Consider the following 20,257-nt stretch of genomic DNA (forward strand, 5'->3'; position numbering starts at 1 on the left):
ACAACATAGCTGCACTTAAAAGTTATTTAAGCCATCGACTATGCAAATTCCATACAAAGTGTGTATTGTATCTGTTGTGCTCTGTACACCACAGATGTTTACAGCTAATAAACCTCTTACTATGGATATACAGGTTTCTCAAAGGTGATTCTGGCTGTAATAAGGTTATGGTTACACTGTAAGTCTTAGCCATAACCTTTGTACAAAAAGATGAGCTGTTGTACCTATTACATTTTATGCAGTTGAATGACCTCAGTATCATGTTTAAGTTTGGCTTGTGCTTATTGCACTATAGACGAGTACGTACTCTGATCTTTTTGTTCTCTTCGATTTGCACAAATCACTACTTCCTGTACATGTATTATCCATAATTTTAAAGAATTTTATCCACAGCCAGTGAATCTCTTACCATTGCATGCACGATGCCTGTATGTAGGTAATACATAATAATTTTATGCTACTTTTAATGATAAGGCTTTCTAAATAGGTGCCAAACACACCAAAAACATGAGACACACTGCAACTTAACAGTATAGTGGATTTATAAGAATCAATAGAATATTGAAAAAACTTAAATGTGCTATGTCAATTATGTAGAAGCCGGTAGTACATAGTATAAGGTGAAAATGCAATAGATTCTTATTGGTCTATTACAAAAGTGTCTATGTATGTCTAAATATGCTTATAGGCTACTGTGTAAGCTAGAGTACTGTAAAGATATTGACCACTAACACAATAGTTGACTGCTCTATTAGAGTATTTGTTACAATATTAACCAGTAAAAGTGGGAGGACTATGGTCCCTCAGCCTCCTCCATTTCTCTACTAATGAACATTACCAATCTAAATGGTTTGAACACCTGAAAATGTGTTTAGGTCTAAGGATTTAGGAGATACAGGTAAACGAGTACATTTAATTTAAAGGCGTGGTCATTTTCACATATTTCACAGTGGATTAAAGCTTCGGCACATATCTCATGTTGTCCCTTGGGGTCAATTACCCTAGAACAATTGAGAAATATATACTCTCCTAAATTAAGTGCATACAAAACTTTGTCAGATCCTACACTAATGTGACAAGATCTGTAAAAGGGGTTTATATGTACTTTGCAAAATCTGGTGAAGGAGGTATACACCAGCTGGAAATTTGATCTATAATACCCCTAGCATAACACCATAGCTTTGTGCATTACGGTGCTCACATATGAGGAGCTGTGATCAGTCAAATCAAGCTGGAAAAGTTACACAACCTATTTTCACAGATGCTGTTAAATATTTTGAAATATTGTGACATGTCATTGCGTGGATCTTCGACTTGTCTTATGTACATTAAAAGCAAAGTGTTTTTTGGTTCGGCTGCAAGACAGTTCTTTCTTAGACAATCTTAGTAGATTTTCTGCATATTCTTTTAAATCATTTCTTCCCATGAATGAGCCAACAGGTCTTGAAGTCATCACTATCTGTCTCATCATCCCATGAGACTGATAATGCCTCGTCATTAAAATATGATGAAATACCATCATTATACAGAACTTCATCATCGTCACTAAGTTCAGGTGATGTACTACCTACAATAACAATACGTAGTTCAGTTTTGACAATGCATGTATACATTCAGTACTATGATTTGAGCCATTATACAAATAAAAGTCAAATGGAAATGTAACAGTTTGGGCTAAACTGGATAACGAACAACAGCTTACAAAACTTTATCCTTTGTCCATCTATAATCAACGGAGGTTTATTATGCAAGAACTTTCTTCATGCTTAAGCAGTATTCATTAATTAAAGTTTACAACATAATAAGATATTGGCAGTTTAGTAGTTTACTACACATATGTACACATACATAGTACAAAATATACTACATATATGCCATATTGGCAGTTTATCTGTACATGTATTATCGATATATATATATATATCATTGGCAAAATACTGATATTAGCAGTTTAGTGGGAAATTACCATCTTCATCATTAATCCTTGCCATAGAAGAAACGAGCAGTTCTAAAGCAAAGAAAATGATAAATCTAGCACAACTTTTACAGCCTCTACTTGACCCATCCTCAGTTGTTCTGTTACCAACTGCTCCACTGACAGTAATATTCACTGCACCAATACATGAGATAAATATGTAGTTCCCAACACAGCACAACTAACCTCTTGGCCGACCATCCTCAGTTCTGTTACCAACTACTCCACCGACAGTAGTATTCACTGCACCAATACATGAGATAAATATGTAGTTCCCAACACAGCACAACTAACCTCTTGGCCGACCATCCCCAGTTCTGTTACCAACTGCTCCACCAACAGTAGTATTCACTGCACCAATACATGAGATAAATATGTAGTTCCCAACACAGCACAACTAACCACTTGGCCGACCATCCCCAGTTCTGTTACCAACTGCTCCACCAACAGTAGTATTCACTGCATCAATACACGAGATAAATATGTAGTTCCCAACACAGCACAACTAACCTCTTGGCTGACCATCCCCAGTTCTGTTACCAACTGCTCCACCAACAGTAGTATTCACTGCATCAATACACGAGATAAATATGTAGTTCCCAACACAGCACAACTAACCTCTTGGCCGACCATCCCCAGTTCTGTTACCAACTGCTCCACCGACAGTAGTATTCACTGCACCAATACATGAGATAAATATTTAGTTCCCAACACAGCACAACTAACCACTTGGCCGACCATCCCCAGTTCTGTTACCAACTGCTCCACCAACAGTAGTATTCACTGCATCAATACACGAGATAAATATGTTGTTCCCAACACAGCATAACTAACCTCTTGGCTGACCATCCCCAGTTCTGTTACCAACTGCTCCACCAACAGTAGTGTTCACTGCATCAATACACGAGATAAATATGTAGTTCCCAACACAGCACAACTAACCTCTTGGCTGACCATCCCCAGTTCTGTTACCAACTGCTCCACCAACAGTAGTGTTCACTGCATCAATACACGAGATAAATATGTAGTTCCCAACACAGCACAACTAACCTCTTGGCTGAACATCCTCAGTTCTGTTACCAACTGCTCCACTGACACTTGGGTCTTCATCTGTAAGTGAGACAACTTTCCAACACACACATGTACATACACAACACACATGCATACACAGTACTACACAAACCAAAGCAACTGATCAGTTTCATTTGAATGGAAATGGAAACATGAGCTGGAATTATCTGTAGATAAAAAATGCAAATAATTTTACTCTAAAATATCAATGTAAGAGACCTGTATAACTGGTCAGGGGAAAATGATTTTCCGTACTGGCCTATGATGTGCCCATGGAAGGTGGTATAACCTCTGTAAAGCACATTATTTTATAAGTTCTGATGGAGAAACAAGTACCTGGGACTATGTTTCTGAATAAAGATAGCAAATCTGTTAATTTGGTACTGAAAATCAGTAACTTTCTTGATATCAAGCAGTAGCACCCAGATAATTTCTCTACATCTTTTTCTTGTTCATGTAATTGTAAATGGATTTCTTCTTGGCTTCTCTTTAAAGATGCTATCTGCCTCTTATAATATTCCAAGCAATTTCTCATTTCATCTTTTAGTAAAGCTATCTCTTCCAGTGACCTTTTTGCAGTCCTAAATTTCTGTACGGCTTCACGTTTCACCTCTATTGGGATCGATGTAGCAATTGATGCAAGGCTAACTGTATAGCTATTCCAATGGATATTAATTGCAGCTTCCCAAATCATGTGATCCTCCACCGGTAAACCTTCACTAAAAGATCTCAACATCTTCTTAATTTGGTTATTGCCTGCACTAACTCGCTTACTTAAACGAGAAGCAATCGCAAGTCCATCTACAGCAAAAATAAATGATATTGTACATAGCTTCAATGGGACACTATGATATGTGGATAGAATTGAAGGACACAAATCTGTTATATGCATACAAATAAATAATCTTAGCAAAGTAAGGCGACCTATAGCTAGGAATGAAAGCATTAAACTGTACCAGCATATTTTGCCTTTAAGGTAAGTAAAAACCATCTTTCTCTTGCTGCTTGCTCGAGTTTTAATAAAAGACACATTCTGTGCTCAGATGCAACCAAAGCTTTAGCTTCCCGATACTAAGTAGATGATGTAGACCATCTTTGACGGACACCATTTGCTTGTTCTAAACTTTTAAGCTTGTCCTCACACTGTGTAAGGCACTCTAAAAGTTGAGAAGGCAGTACAAACAATGGAGAACTTGGTTCAACCGTACTGATTGAAGTAATAGAAGACCTTTACAAAAGTAGGACACATATTGTAAGAACTAGAGATGAAAGAGCATACGTACTTAATTTCTTCGTGCATATCAATTAGCTTGACATACTTAGCTTGCCATCTCTCAGATAAATTCATAGCTAGAGCACATGCAAGTAATCTGCACATACATGCAGTATCTCACAGATATACCACTTGAATCTTGTAAAAGTTGAGATCTCTCCTCCTCTTCCCACCTTTCAACATCAGCCATGGAAAACTGAACTGTGATTTAAAAGTCGGCAAACAAAAATTATATTGAATGCTTAATTGTGAACTTTATACTACACGTATCTAGTACCTGGTGACATAAGCATCAAATCATTTAAATCTTTGTTAGATTCTTCTTTCAAACTTTGTGCACGATGGAACTTCTTACAAATCAACTTACCTGGTAATTTTTAGCATTACAGTGCACATCAAACAAAACATACATAACTATCATACCGATATTGTCTATTCCCTTCTGACCATAATAGAGGATAGCATCACTAAGAACATCAATTCTATGAGATGGTCCCATTTCTTTGGTCATCCGACTAAATGGTCTTAAAAAAGACCACATCCTTTCCATGCCCTCACCATCACTAAGTCCAAAGCTTTCAATAATACAAGGGCTAAATTGGATCTAGATATCAGATATTTGTACACAGTTGCTCCCTTCAACTTGACAGAATTTATATTCATCCAAATGGAAGGGGTGACACCATAAGGTTTTGAGGGTACTTCCCAAAAACTTACTCATGAAAATATAGCTAGTTTACTTCAAACAAAAGGCAACAGCACCAGACAAAATACACTGAAAATTTGTAAGCAAAGTACAAAATACAACACATATAAAAGTATATAAAATATAATTTAATAATCATATGGCACCAAAAATATAAGTCCTAACAGCACGTCTAGTTTGAAAAAGGAAAATGAAACATAGTCAATGGGATCTTATTTCAGATAAATAGTGCATTTCAATTTCAAGGGAAACGAAATGAAGTAAGGGCGGTCTCTTTAGCAGAACAGAACAAAATGAGAACTGTCTGGAAGATAAAGAGCAAAGGTCATTAAATTTAACAGCAATCATATTACAGGTTTTTGCAATTGAATTCGGCGACTTTGCAATTGAATTCGTCCCGTTTGCAATTGAATTCGTCGGTTTTGCAATTGAATTCGTCGCTTTTGCAATTGAATTAGTCGCTTTTGCAGTTAAATTCGTCCAAAACAAGAATGGCAGCTGGAACAAACATGAAAACATGATGTAGCAGCTGCTACAAGAACTTGTTCAAGTACAACAGTAGTAAACAACTCTTTATAAGGCAATAATTCTTCCTCTACAGCCTCTCCAACAACATTCCAAACTCTACTGCGCCATTCGCGATGGGTGTGGTCACTCGCGAGCAAGCTAATTAACTTGTCAGACAGCTATCAACTTCGCGTACTACCAGCTTCAATTACCTTCTAGTGTCTCAAGTGTAACTCTCCAAGGCATAAATAGTTCATCTCTTAATGAACGGGTTGGTTTCTTGGAGCCGTTTTGTTTATGACGAATTGTAATGCAAACGCGACGAATTCTATTGCAAAACCGACTAATTCAACTGCAAAAGCGACGAATTCAATTGCAAAACCGACGAATTCAATTGCAAAACCGACGAATTCAATTGCTAATACCATACCTGTTTCACTGCCCGTACAAAAGTCTCAATAGTAGCAGTGAAATTTATCCCGTATTTCACTGACAGCAGTGAAAAAGTTGTAATTGCAATTTCATTGGCTAGAATTTATGTTAACAATGTAGCGCCAATTAGTGTCGAAGCGTGTTTAGTACATAGTGACAAATTGCGTACATAGCAAAGCTAATGCAGCATATGCAGCGAGTATGGTATTAACTGGGAATAGCATGGGTAGCAGTGAAATTTGGGATAAATACCACTCTTGTTGTATTGGAAATGGTAAATTTCACTCGGCTTCGCCTCGTGAAATTTATCCCCATTTCCAATACAACACTCGTGATATTTATCCCAAATTTCACTGCTACCCATGCTATTACTAGTACAAACGGGACGAATTCAATTGCAATACCGACGAATTCAATTGCAATACCGACGAATTCAATTGCAAACGGGACGAATTCAATTGCAAAGGCGACGAATTCAATTGCAAAAACCTGTAATAATGCGTATAAAAGCCTCACTAGTCACAATGCTACTTTAATAATTTACGATACTTGGTCCAAGCTAAATTACCAGTATTTCTGGTCAACTTTAAATAGCGAACTGAAGTGTACCATAATAGGTACAGTAACACATGTATGTAGCTACAAGTAGACAGTTGTTAACGATATTGAGGGGCAAGACTCTGTAAGCTATTAGCGATGTTTTAAAATCATGTTATTAGTATCTCAATAACGAGAAATATGAGCATATGTGGTTTCCTACATCTTCATTTTTCACTCTGCTCAGGGGTTTCTGCAGCTCTGTGCATTCTGTACAATTTCCTTCTAACATTCCTACACTGTCTAACATCATCAGTAGTGTCTCTATCGTTGTCAGCCATGGTTCATATCTTCCATTAACAGAAACTGGTAGCAACACGAGGTACAACAACACAAGGTTTTATACCAATGCACGTGCTAAGTCAGGAAGTCACGGTGGCATTTACGATGACAACAAATAAAAAAGTCCAGTAATCTATCCCGTTTAACTTCATGTACTGAGCAATAACTGACAGTACAAACAAGGAAGTCCAGTAATCTACACCATTAATTTCATTCCATTTTATGTATTATCAAAGCTGCATACAGCAAGTATGCCAAACCAACCAGTACAATTGAGCCCTGGGGTGTGCAAAGACTACATGTGGGAGTGAAAAAGTAGGCTCAACTATGGGGTGAACTAGACAGAGGAATACATAATGGTAGTTTACAAAAGCACACAAATCATCACCTGGCAACTGAGTTTATGACCAAAGCAATGAAAAATAGGAATTGCTAGATGAAACACTGACAATAAGTCATCACAAGAGTTTGCCTGCATCATTGACTTAGAATACAAATATTGTAAATGAATTAATCCAGCAAACCTGAAGGTGCTTTTGTAGTGTACAAGACACATCGTACAACAGTTTAATGTCATGGCTTGGAAACAATTGTTGCAAACAGTGCATCATGTACACTGCATAACTAATCCTGTTAGTGTATATTTAATACAAATGAATATCATTCAAATTCTACACCACATTACTACCTTTCTCCGTGAAATAGATTAAAGAATCTCAATGGAACTTCATGACGGCAAATACTTCCCATAACAGCAGTTTCATCTAATGCTTTGTATCGTTTGCTAGATCGCAACTCATTTCCAGCTAAAAAGTTATTACACAAACCCTACAAACCAAGTAAATGCATATAGCATGATTCGAGAGTCATTCACATACTTGTGAACTTGAGTTGCGTGATTGACTATGAGATGACACAAAAGCATTCACCTCATCCTGAGGTTCAAATACCATTTTTCCACTAAGTGGACCCTGAACACTTTTGCCAGCTGACTTTTTCCGACAAAGGCCAAATATGGCATCTATTGACACTGTCACTGCTCCACTTTCCTACATGTCCAACCAAAATTAAAGAATAAGCGAAAGGTTAAATTTTATTTCATATGTACATAATTCTACAATAATGCACTACACAATCCACACAGATATTTGCAAATGGCATTTGTACCGTAGAACAAGCTGGGCATGAGTGATCTAATGGAGTTACATGTATTCCCTCTAAAGTTTGGAGGCGTCTCCGGAAATGCCTGCAGATCAATACAATACATAATCTTGGATTCTTACAATAATGCATTGCTTATTAAGGTAATGCATACGACCATTAACAATTTTCTTTCCCACTGCCCAAAAGAACTCATTTGTAAACAACAAGATATGTGTCCTATTGCTATGCTTATAAACACTGTACTGTGTAACTACAAGAATTTCTTCTTTCGATTGCAATCAGCAAAAGTGTACATAATTTTTTTTTTACTTTGTAAGTTTGTCTCTACATATTTTTCTTTCTCAGTTTGTAGGAGCTACTTTGGTGAAGGAGTAATAAGCAGCCAGTTAATTCTTCAGCCTCCGTGTCATATGATCAGAAACCAGTATATGATTTAACATTCAGGAGCTATCCATCACCAATCAGGGAATAGAAAATAATATTTGCACTTGCCAATTAGCATGCCCCATTCATTTAGTGGAATGTACCACCAAATACAGCTAAGCATGGCTATGTTCTCTCCGATTATATAATTTACTGAATGGTAGCCAAATAGCTGCTGCTACATAATGCCGTACCTACGTTTTTCTTCAGAAATCATATATAGCTATAACTGAATTAAATTAGACTTTTGAATAATGTAAGATTATAAATTTCATCTAACACTTCCTCCAACAATTTAAAAGTGGAAAAACAGTATGCAGAATTTATTAATGTACCTGTACTCTTCAAATGAATCAATCAATACCGGATACAGATTGCATGGCATCTAATAAATTATAAATTACATAGCTTAATCTACTATGTAAACATAATAACACAGCACACTAATTTATGTCCATGTATAAAGTAATTAAGGTAACACTATCTGTGCTGGACTTGCCTAACAGATATGTGGAATTGTCTAACTACAACGCCTTTGATGCGGATAGTCCTAAATGCCCCAAATTGTGGTATTGTGTTTAGTGGAGCATGCAAAATACTCATATTCTACAGTGGTATACATTCCTTTTAGTGCAGAAGGCAAACTGGCTCACCTTTTATTTCCAGTGCACAGAGATGCAATAATTACAATTACCTCTTGAGTACAGGGCAGAAAGAAAGCTTACAGACACTGTTTAAGATGCTCCCCATCCAACTATTTTTTAAAAGCTAGTAGTGTTACATTGCAGGTGCTAGAATTCCGCATACACATTCCTTATCACAACAGATGCATTGGCAGAATATGTTGAGAAGTGTACTAATAATGCTACATAACTACTTTAGTCTGATATAATAAGAATTTTATTCGACCCTGTACATGTATCACTACTACATATACACACTGTACTTACATAGATCCCTGAAAAAATGTGAGTTAAAAATAATTGCACATTAGTGTAGTAGTGCTCTTTTATACCTATATGAATAAATTTCACATACTTTAATCAGTTTCTTTGTCACCAAATAGGACCATGCTTGTGTAAAGTCCTGTACTGCTACATGGCACTCAAGCAACAGTGCTTCAAGGAGATCCATAAATTCAAATGTAAAGGCTACTTGGGGATAGACAGGAGTTCCAGGCCAGTAATTAAATCCAATCAATTTGAGTGCATCACACTTACAGGAGCAAAATGGAAAATTCAAAACACGTGGAGATCCTGTATGAAGAAATACTTGAGGTTTTTGTGTGAGCAATCATCTTTTGCTGAATTCTTGCCACAAAATTTCTAAAGTAAGCCTGACATTAACATAACAAAATTGTGACCTTATTTTGGAAAACCTATACCTTTTGACACAATGGTAAACATTTTTGTAATACTTTAAAATGGTAATACCTCACCAGCCTTGGTAACTATGCAAGTGAAATTTTCCCTGAAGATGGAGGCTTTAATGCCCTTTCAGAGCATCTACAGTATAAGGAGCTCCCTGTAGGAGTTCTTGTCATTTTAAATAGGTTTTTTCATGAGTAGCCATTGCTGTATCACAAGTCCTCACAAATGCACTTTGATATGCTCACAGAAACCCGTCTCTAGAAAGCAAACCCGACAAGTTTTAAGATAAAGTTAGTGTAAAATTGTTAGCTGCCAGACAGTGTAGCCATCTCGTTCTGGTGTTATCTCAAAACTTGTTTATATGCCAAAAAGGTAGGTTTTCCAAAATCAGGTGTTTGATTTGGAAAATGTAGTATTGCAAAGATCTGCCCAAAATTTGCTAAGTAACATTGAATTGCAATATGGGATACATGCCAGTATTTTAAATAAAAGTTCCATTATTACATATGTGCTACTTAGCTGTTTATTGGTTATATAAATAGCATACTACATACCTTCAACACTAAAACATACAATGCTTCTCCTTGTTATATTCTCACAGCATGGCTTTGGATCAAGCACAATGCCATCAGGCACACTGTGAAAAAGGTGGGATATAAGATGGTATTTCCAGTGGCTTATTGAATACAAATAAGCCTTAATATAAATCCTGTATTATACTCATGTTATACTTTAGTATAATCCATACTATACTATTACATATATGGTTTCAGTTTATTTACCACATTACCTGAAATAGCTTATATCTAGTATAATGTCCACGCTATACCATCACATATATGGTTTCAGTATGTTTAACACAGTAACTAAAGCCTTACATGTGATTGTTAGTATAATACAGATTATATCAAGCTTTTTTGTATTCAATAAGCCACTGGAAATACCATCTTATATCCCTCATTTTTCACAGTGGCAGTTCAAGTGGCTGAAAATAACCATCCTATTGGTACATTTATATTATAAAGGTAAATTACTAAGCATGTTTCTATATCTACCTCCCAAACTTCCACAAAATGGTGAAACAATGAATGTTGGTGCATATCAATAGCACATTGCTTACAGTAAATCATAAGAGGTCCGCACTGATCACATTTCACTATGCCTCTAGATTTATCACATATAGTGCAATCCAATAGTGGTTCACTCATATTCATAATAACTCCATTTAAGGCAACACTTTGGACGATTTGCCATTTTTCAGCTGCTTTTTGCTTCCTCTTTGTGTGAGCTGTTTGCTGCTCTGTATCTGGTTGATCATCATAACATGTGCCTTCATTATTTTCATCTAGTATTTGGTCAGATGAATCATCAGTGTTAAAGTGACACTCTTCAACAAGTGGAGGATCGCTGAAACTTCTAACAGGTGCTTTAATGTGCTTTATTTTACATCTCTTAGCAACACTAACAAGTGTTAGAGGAATACTTTTCCTCTTTATAATAGTCTTCCTTGGATTCATTGCTCATACATACATGTATCTAGCTAGATCAACTATATAAATCCCAGCATGTACATGCCAGTACAAAGTTTGGTAAAATGCCACCTAAAATCAACAAAAATAACACAATTATACCAATACCCATGTTTCTTAGCTACAGGCACCAAAGATATATCAAGGTTTTTAGGCCCTTTCAATTTCAGCATTTGGATGGATGATTACAGCCTCTGATCCATAAGCTGAAAGTAAACAAGGACTAGACAAAATCTCCAGAAAGGGGTGGCTTCTTTAGTTTCAAGCTTTTGGAAGTTTTTTATTCTACACTGTATGAGCAAAAAGTGTGTACTAAATTAGAGTTTTACATGATTGTAGTATAATGAGTAGTTTAGTTGTTAATGCTTCGATTAGCATGCCAAAGTAAAGTAGCCACCACATCCGTCCCCCCCCCCGATCAGCTCCTGTAACTTTCCTACATTTTCCTATTTTCAACAGGAGCAGCTAGGGTAGGGGAAGCAGACGACAGTTGGGGTTGTTACCTAAAGAAAAATAACTAGTCCAGATATTATTCCATGTAACTTTAGTTACAGATAAGTTTGTAAAAGTAACCACTAAGAGCTTTAAATTTAATACTGTTATACTCATTACTAAGGAATATAAGAACAAGTGGCTCTACCTTCAGAAGTAACTTATAGTAGCTAAACTAGCAAGGGTTTCCACTGTGAAAAATTAAAGTCAGTATTTCTTTATAATCACTGAGTATGATTTTTAATATGCAAAAGACAAATGTGAACCCACAAGAAACATGGTTCATAGTTACACAATGAAGCTTATAAATTAGTGCTTTTGTCAAAAAGTGATGAAATAATAATCGCATGCGATTATTGTTCAAATGGTGGGATGAGCTGTTGTAAGCTACTAATGCTAAGGCTACGCCATTATAAAGACACTCACACAATTTCTGTACATTCCAAAACATGCTTAAGTACCATCAAGAGTTCATAATATATATACTGAGGAGAGTATTCTACTCCCATATACCCCTGTAGAAGGGTGTATCATAAAGTGATAATGCAATACTTCCAAGTTCTTCCAATTCTTTTTGTAAAACTAATGATGTCATTAATCAAACATAATATCGATTGTACGTGTGCCTAACAATGTCGCTAGCAACCGAACTAACTCTACTTCCCAGCACTTCTCACTGGACTACAAGCACAGGTTCATGGTGTAGACAAACAAAATGGACGTTTCTTGAAAGTTCATTCGCGAATACAGCAGGTTCTGAGCTTCACTTGTGTAGTAAGGCATTGATTCGTGTGCTTTTATGGCTTCTTGTATGTCACAAACCACAACATCTTGTCGTTACAGCTTCACTTTACGATACACCCTTCTACAGGGGTATATGGGAGTAGGATACTCTCCTCAGTATATATATTATGAACTCTTGGTACCATTAATTTGTGATTGTTCACAACTACTACTAACAGCTAACAGTCACATGTGACCACATCTCATCACTTTATGATGAAGCATTAAGCCTTTGTTGCACAACTAGAAACCAATTTTAGTCTTGTTTTTTGTGAACTTGTGTTTGTCTTTTGAATAACAATGAGTAGCTATTAGTTACCAAGAAATACTGACTTAATTTTCACTTCGAATATTTGCCTCACACTGTTCCACCCATTGAGCTATTTCTGGTATACTCTTTCTTCCACTCTCTTCAGAGCAAAGAGACTGAGAGGAGACTGTAGCTTTCAGTGTAGTGTAGTGTTGTACTTGGTTCCACAGTTCCATGTCAAAGTCAGTGAGTCACGAGTCACGAACCAAATACAATTATAGCTAATGCACCTATCAATGTTATCCCCCTCAGGGCGCAGTGGGGAAAATGGTGGGGATTTGACTTTTGGAAAAATCAAATTCTCCACCCATGGGGTAACAACTGGTGGTCAAACCTCCATGCAGTATGGCTGTAGCTAATACATTTTAGGAAACAGGTTAATTCTTATAGCTTGCAAGCTAAAATTTCGAATGGTCAAATGCCCCACTAGTGGGACAAAATTTCTGATCAAATCGGGCCAAAATCCCCCACTAGCTAATCCCCTGGGAGGGGGGTAGTGGGGCTTAACATTGATAGATGCATAAGCTCTTCATTATTATACGTAGCTATGTGTAGAGCTGTTTAAATGTTTACAATAAACTTACTTGCCAGGTGGTGACTGCTTTACACGGGTCGGTGGTTCACTCGGACAGGACCAATGTGGGCGATGATACGTGCACGGATACCTCAGGGACTCGACCGACTAGTTTGCTCTTATAATAAGCTAAATATAGGATTAATACGGTAGCAATATATTGCAATATGGTCAGGTTATAACCCATTAAGAAAAACAATTTCCCAGTTTATATCCTGACATTTACTGCGAGAAGCGGGTGTTTGTATTTCAAGGGGGTGTCACTCCAATACTGTACTACGATCTGCGACCGCGGTCAAAGCTAAAGGTCAATAAACAAGGCCGATTTTTCGCGACGAAGAACAACGGTCAAACTGTTTTCCCAGCACGGTCAAAGCTTCGCGAGTAAGTAGTGCACGAAAATATAGCGAAAATAAACGGAACCAGGTCCATGGTCAAGACAAAAATTCGATGAAAGTCAACGGTCAAAATCGAAAATCGATCTTGACCAGCTTTGACCGCGGTCGCAGATCGTAGTACAGCCTATTGGAGCGACACCCCCTTGTATTTTGCAACTGTGTGGTTTGTCACGCTGCAGGTGGTCCCCCGCCGCAAGTGGTCCGGCCGGACCAACTACCGCGCCTCAAGTAGTCCGGCCGGACCATGTAAAGTTGCTGCAGATGGTCCCCCAAAGAAATCTTCACTATCAGCTTCCCAGTCCAACGTCTTGATCAAAACGCACTAAATACGAGTCCTGAAGCAGTGAAGCGAAATTTGAGTAATGCATGACCTATTCTTAAACATATAATTCTGAACATTGCATTGTTTTGCAGTTGCACGTGGTCCTTAATTCGTGTAACGTCTTGTGGGCACCAGCGTCCCGGCCTTTCGATCCCCCTTTCAAAAATACTAACAAAACAAACTCTAATACTGAGTAATAGAGCAGCCAGTCAAATAGAACAGTCACCACTATATATGACATAGCTCAAGTTAGTGTCATGTAGTCATCCACATGCAGTTGTCAGCAGTATGTGACAGGATAACACTAAGATGCTGTGATTTAGGCTGGAGTGTGGGTTAGACAGCTGCTCTATATCAATGGTAGGGTCCGCAACGCGAAAAATCGATATCCTCCAATCAACTAGCTACCTATAACTATTGTCATATGTTAAGCTAAGTGCAACTTAAATAACACCAGCGTGGCAGCCAAGTTTGTCACTCTCTTCTGGTAGAAAATGATACAAATGTCTTAAAATCACGTGAATTTTCGTTGCAGCAGTTCGTAGGGTTCTTCGTATGCCACGATATTCACTCTCAATATTGTTCAAGTAGTCTATCATCAACTCGAAGTATTGGTGGTTTGATTTTATTGGTCAGTTTCTGGTGGCAGCACGATCTGTGCAGCTTTTTGGCGACAGACAAAATGCTTCTTCCTCTGGAGCACAGGACAAACAGAGCAGCAACTGCACCGTGGGTCAGCAATGACCAGTACTAGGTAAAGTACCTGCATGCGGAGTATGGTTATAATTGAAGCTTGTTAGCCATCTGGCTGAGCCATATATATGCTGGAATTCGGCCAAAATGACGCGATTTTTGCAAACAAATACCAGAATGGTTGACACATCAGTGAGACAGTTTCCAACAACAAGGATACAAAGCTTATAAACACCTAACAATACGGCTATCTCGCCCAGTAAACGCATAGAGCAATCCAATGTATGAAATAGGCACTCACGTGATCGATATTCAAATCTCGGAAATAGTGTAAAAGTATCAATTATCGGACAATACGATGTTCGGACAGCTGCCACTCACTTCCTGGAAATCCTGCAGCTTAGGTTATTGTACCAAAAGGTAGGCTACAATAAGCAATAATTATCCTCCAACGATCAGCTTTGCGTGATTAAAAGCTTAAGAGTTACAGCCAATAGTATGCTTAGTCCGATAAAATCTTTGCGGGTGTTCAACCCTCTGGCTGCTTCTAATGCGTCCTCATCACTGGCCTCCTGTTATCGGAGGCACGAGAACATTAAGAAACGTACGTATGCTCAGAGAATTCGTGAGGAGGAGCATGCCTCTTTTACTTCCCTGGTAATGTCTGCCTCTGGTGGTCTGGCTCATGAGGCTTCTGTTTTTTATCAACGCTTGGCTCATCAACTTTCAAATAAGTGGGGCGATGATTACTCTGTTGTCATGGGGTGGTTAAGGTACTGTCTATCTTTTTCTCTCTTGCGGTCCTCCATACAATGCATCCGCGGAGCCCCCTCATGGGTTTTACTCTTTTCACCACCTTTCATAACCCTTACGTAATATTAAGCTCAAAAGCATCCAGACTTCCTACTGTAGTTGTTGCTCTCTCTCTCTTCGACTTTAGGGCACGCATCTAGTAATTGCCGCGAGTAGTCGACTTTAGGGGATGCGTCCAGTAGTTGCCGCGAGTAGTAGACTTTAGGGGAAGCGTCCAGTAGTTGCCACGAGTAGTAGACTTTAGGGGAAGCGTCTAGTAGTGTTAGCGTTAGGGTTAGGGTTAGAGTTAGGGTTAGAGTTCAGCTTTGGTTTCTTCTTCACCTTTAGGGTTAGGTTCTTCTTACTATATAAAGCTTATTTCGTTAGTCACATTTATAAGATACAAAAGAAGGGAAACAAGGGAGGTAGCAGCGGTAGCATAATCGGTAGCACACTGGCCCATCACACTGGGATCCTGGGTTCGATCCTCCTTCAATACTGCACTTTTTTTTTCGCCTTTTTGGTTCACCGTTTTTTGTCTAAGTTCTGTAGGGCTATGAAATAGGGTGAAAAGAGTGATACCCGCCCGCTCATCCATCGGTCACTATGTTAAGACTCCCCCAACTGTGGAGCTGATTCGGGCAGTCTCAGTTTGCCGTGGACTAAGAAAGTCCCGGTTTGTCCAGCACAGGCCATTTATGTGCTGGGGGTGGAAGTCTAGGCAAGGGCAGTCCATCAAGAAAGAATTTAACAAATTGGCAACTAGCTACATAGCAAAAACTGATCTGTACAAAAAGAAAGTAACAAATTGGCAACCACATAGCAAAAACTTATATACAATAATAGTTAACTAAATAATCATACAATAAAGTAGACCAGCCACTGTCGAGAAAATTTTTTAAATCATTAAGTGTGGGTGCATTAACTATGTGATTGGGTAAACTGTTCCAGTCATTGCGTGATGGCTCGTACAGTGAAAAAAGTAGATCTCACTCTTGATGTTGCTTGAGGTTTAAATAACTTGTAATTGTGACCCCTAGTTGTTAAAGTTGCAGAAGTAAACAAATCTGATAAATCCTTGCTGTTGGAGACTGTCTCACTGATGTGTCAACCATTAGTCTCGCGTGGCCAGACCCTTTCCGCGCAGCCGCTTATCGATTGGAAATTGTAAGCGCCGCGCCTACAATTTCCAATCGATAAGCGGCTGCGCGGAAAGGGTCTGGCTACGCGAGACCAGCACAGATCGTGCTGCCACCAGAAAGACCACTCCAAATAAATTCTCTGTTTCGTCCTGGACTCAGGCATACTTGCATGCGGGAGGACGGTTCATTTCCATTATTTCATTATAAGATTGGCTAGCTTTTCAAGCCATTATTTGCCTGACACAGCCAAAAAGGCTGCATAAAAACATGCTTAAGCTTGTTCCTTCCTTTGTAAGTTGCAAAAATAACACAAACGTGAAGTTTGTGCTGACTTGATTGCACTGCTGACACGTAAGCTGACACTGTTTCAAGATAGTTTTACTGAGCCTATCAGTATGCGGAAAATAATGGAAGAATACGGAATAATGGAATATATATATATATTTTTTTTTTTTTTTTTTTTTGGAAGATATAAAGAAAATAAGATTAGAACATACAAATAAACAGTTAAACAATTAAATCAAAAACTGAGTCTCTGATTGCACCAAGACCACAGGAGCACTTTTGATGTAATGACCTTGTGAAGATCACGCTACTCTAATGCATTGGATTGCTGAATGCAGCAAACAAAATGACAATTTACATCTAATCCATCCTAGTACTGTGGAATAAGGGTCATTCCATTTGTCAGACAATAAACTCGCCAATCTCTTGTAAAATACACTGGCTTCATGGCCCATTCCTCCGGAAGCAGATAACACTAGAGGGGTAAAAGAACTGTGTTCCACTTCACGGATTCGTAACTCATAAGCTCTCTTCTTTGTTATTTTGTGTTTCCTGTAACATGACTGAAGGGTGGTTCCACTGTTGGATGGTGCAAGTGGGTTAAAAACTCTGATGTCCGTATAACATTTTTCATAACGACCACCCCAAAATCCATTCATGGCAATGTCGAAGCGTGCGCCATCCTGAGCATTGGCAGTCTTCTGTTGAAACCTTTCATCACTTAGAGGCTGCAGATGAGGCTCAACCTCCACATCATGGCACTTCAGATAATAATTCAGCTGTGATATCCCTCACATCGTTGTGGCGTATTGAAGGGAATCCACCCTTTGGACAAGATAGGGCATGATCAACAGAAAAGTTGGTACCACACGCACAGTGGGAAGGTGTACGAGAGGGCATCCAGCCATACCTCAAAGCAAGGGCATCTTGAAAGGCAGTCTTGTGTAGGGAGAAACCATGTTCCTGCACAGGTAGGGCAGTAAGCCAGCTAGAAGCACCCTTTTCCTGTGCTAAAGTAACAGCCCTCTGAAGAGTGGGAGTAAGCTTAGAGAACAGTTCCTTAGAAAGAGTGGACAAATTGATAGTCTTGGATTGTTTAATTTCAAGCTTACGGGAGTACAGGCTACAACAAGTATCGGCAGTATAGCCAAAATTCTGTGATAAAATGAGTGATCGTAAGGGTGCTGTGACATACATTGAAGCAGAAAACTCAATAGATGATAAAGAATCAGGTGCAACAATGCCTAGACCACCAAATCTAGTTGGAAGGGCAAAGAGCGAACGTTGAAGAGCACCAGGAGGGTCAAGGGCAGTCAAGGCTGGAATAAACTTTGTCAATAAGGCTTTCTCGAGTGACTGGAAACTAGAAGATGTATCAGGGACTGTACGTGTTACATACAGCCAACGGCTAAATAGTCCATGAGTAAAACATGTATAAGCAGCATGAGGTTGGGAGATAGCGATGGAGGGCAGTGTATTTAGAGCCAGCTGGCAGTAACCAGATGCGGGCGGTGGACGGGAAACAGAGAATTTATTTGGAGTGGCCAAACTAACCAATAAAATCAAACCACCAATACTTTGAGTTGATGGTGGACTAATGTTGAGAGTGAATATCTTGGCATATGAAGAACCCTACGAACTGCTGCAACAAAAAATCACGTGATTTTAAGACATTTGTATCGTTTTCTACCAGAAGAAAGTGACAAACTAGGCTGCCACGCTGGTGTTATTTAAGTTACAGTTAGCCTTTTTATTTTATTTTTATTTTCCAAAAATGTGCAGCCTCAGTTTGAGGATTAACGCACATATGAAACATGCATACAAAATGTTTTACAATATGATTGATTATGGGATTACTGATTGGTAGGGGAAAGTAAAGTTGGTACTTAAAAATTTGTAATGATTGTTGTTGGATTAGGTCAGGTGGGAGTGAATTTCACAGTCTAATTGATCTAGGGAAGAATGAATTACTGTACTGATTGGTCCTTGCATAGATATGATGAAATCTTTGGTCATGTCCTCTGGTGTTAGAAGTGACAGGGATTAAATCAACAGGAGATATATCAATGAGATTATGAACAATTTTGTAGAGGAGGGTGATATTGGATACTTGTCTGCGGTGTTCTAAGCTGGGAATGTTAAGGTCAATGAGCATGTTAGTTACACTGCTGAAATACGAGAAATCAGCCATAATGAATCTGGCAGATTGCCTCTGTACTCGTTCAAGCATATCAATGTCTCTTCTGATGTGAGGGGACCAGACAGGATTGGCGTATTCTAAGATTGGTCTTATCATGGCATTATAACATTTCAATTTGATTTGAGTTGGGCAGGACTTAAGATTTCTCTGTAGGAATGCTTTGACTGATAGAGCTTTGGATGTGATGTTAGTAATGTGTGTGGACCAAGACAAGTCATTGATGATTGTAACTCCTAAATATTTAGTAGATGAAACTTCTTTGATAGAGATGTCATTAATGGTGTAGATGTACGTGATCGGATTGTGTTTACAAGTGATTCTCATGAATACACTTTTATCAGGATTAAAAAACATACCAGATCTAGTGCCCCATTGTGATAAGGAGTTGAGATCATTTTGAAGTGATAAACAGTCAGATGTAGAGTGAATAACAGTATAATTATAAAGTATGGTATCGTCAGCATACAGACCAATGTCAGCATTGATTGATAATGGTAGGTCATTAATATAACATAAAAATAATAGAGGGGCTAAGATTGTTCCTTGGGGGACACCCGAGTTAACTGCATGTGATCACTGGTTGAACCGTTAAGAATTACTTGTCGATGCCTACCGATGAGGAAGTTTTGTAGCCATGTTAGTAGTTCCCCTCTAATACCATAGTAGGATAATTTGTTACATAAATGGTGATGGGGGACTTTATCAAATGCCTTAGATAGATCTAGGAAAACACATGACAATAGTTAGGTAGTTGATTGGAGAATATCAATTTTTTGTGTTGCAGACCCTATCAAAGATCTCTATGATCGAGTCTATGATAAAGCCAGTGGGGGACCACTTATGGCAGAGGGGGACCAACTGCGGTGGCGTAAGTTGTCTGGGGGGGACAAGTTGCAGTGCTGCAAGTAGTCCAGGGGGGCCAAGTATGGTTGCTGCA

The 20,257-nt window shown here is 38.4% G+C and overlaps 2 protein-coding genes across 26 annotated transcripts; both read right to left on the bottom strand.

The window, feature by feature from the left end:
- Window positions 1–1,259: 1,259 nt before the first annotated feature.
- Window positions 1,260–3,337, bottom strand: LOC136251204 (uncharacterized). 25 transcript variants are annotated; one of them, XM_066043601.1, is made up of 13 exons: window positions 3,266–3,337; window positions 3,026–3,213; window positions 2,918–2,974; window positions 2,810–2,866; window positions 2,702–2,758; window positions 2,594–2,650; window positions 2,486–2,542; window positions 2,378–2,434; window positions 2,270–2,326; window positions 2,162–2,218; window positions 2,065–2,110; window positions 1,967–2,007; window positions 1,260–1,567 (listed from the first exon to the last, which is right to left on the bottom strand). In XM_066043601.1, the coding sequence occupies exons 2-13, from the start codon at window positions 3,138–3,140 to the stop codon at window positions 1,413–1,415; spliced, it is 813 nt and encodes a 270-aa protein (XP_065899673.1). In that variant the 5' UTR covers window positions 3,141–3,213; window positions 3,266–3,337; the 3' UTR covers window positions 1,260–1,412. The 25 variants fall into 25 exon arrangements, with proteins under 25 accessions (XP_065899673.1, XP_065899666.1, XP_065899665.1 ...); XM_066043594.1 differs by having other exon boundaries at window positions 1,967–2,008; window positions 2,057–2,110; XM_066043593.1 differs by having other exon boundaries at window positions 1,967–2,110; window positions 3,026–3,085; window positions 3,159–3,213; window positions 3,266–3,321.
- Window positions 3,338–3,660: 323 nt separating this feature from the next.
- LOC136251202 (uncharacterized) lies at window positions 3,661–10,427 on the bottom strand. The gene is made up of 11 exons (XM_066043590.1): window positions 10,355–10,427; window positions 9,469–9,686; window positions 8,766–8,815; window positions 8,011–8,089; window positions 7,722–7,892; window positions 7,532–7,671; window positions 4,743–4,882; window positions 4,597–4,686; window positions 4,449–4,520; window positions 4,330–4,396; window positions 3,661–4,274 (listed from the first exon to the last, which is right to left on the bottom strand). The coding sequence occupies exons 2-11, from the start codon at window positions 9,562–9,564 to the stop codon at window positions 4,118–4,120; spliced, it is 1,062 nt and encodes a 353-aa protein (XP_065899662.1). The 5' UTR covers window positions 9,565–9,686; window positions 10,355–10,427; the 3' UTR covers window positions 3,661–4,117.
- Window positions 10,428–20,257: the final 9,830 nt, after the last annotated feature.

The sequence above is a fragment of the Dysidea avara genome, chromosome 3, assembly GCF_963678975.1.
Source record: "Dysidea avara chromosome 3, odDysAvar1.4, whole genome shotgun sequence".
Classification (NCBI taxonomy): Eukaryota; Metazoa; Porifera; class Demospongiae; order Dictyoceratida; family Dysideidae; genus Dysidea; species Dysidea avara.

Excerpts from the sequence above, each read along its gene's own strand:
- LOC136251202 (XM_066043590.1), bottom strand. The coding sequence starts at position 9,564 with ATGGATCTCCTTGAAGCACTGTTGCTTGAGTGCCATGTAGCAGTACAG. Across the intron at positions 4,883-7,531 it reads AATCTATTTCACGGAGAAAG|TGATGGTGAGGGCATGGAAA; the intron begins GTAGTAATGTGG and ends CTTTGGACTTAG. Across the intron at positions 4,397-4,448 it reads ACTTTTACAAGATTCAAGTG|CTATGAATTTATCTGAGAGA; the intron begins GTATATCTGTGA and ends CATGTGCTCTAG.
- LOC136251204 (XM_066043591.1), bottom strand. The coding sequence starts at position 3,140 with ATGCATGTGTGTTGTGTATGTACATGTGTGTGTTGGAAAGTTGTCTCA. Across the intron at positions 2,651-2,701 it reads TGGGGATGGTCGGCCAAGTG|TGAATACTACTGTCGGTGGA; the intron begins GTTAGTTGTGCT and ends GTATTGGTGCAG. Across the intron at positions 2,435-2,485 it reads TGGGGATGGTCAGCCAAGAG|TGAATACTACTGTTGGTGGA; the intron begins GTTAGTTGTGCT and ends GTATTGATGCAG.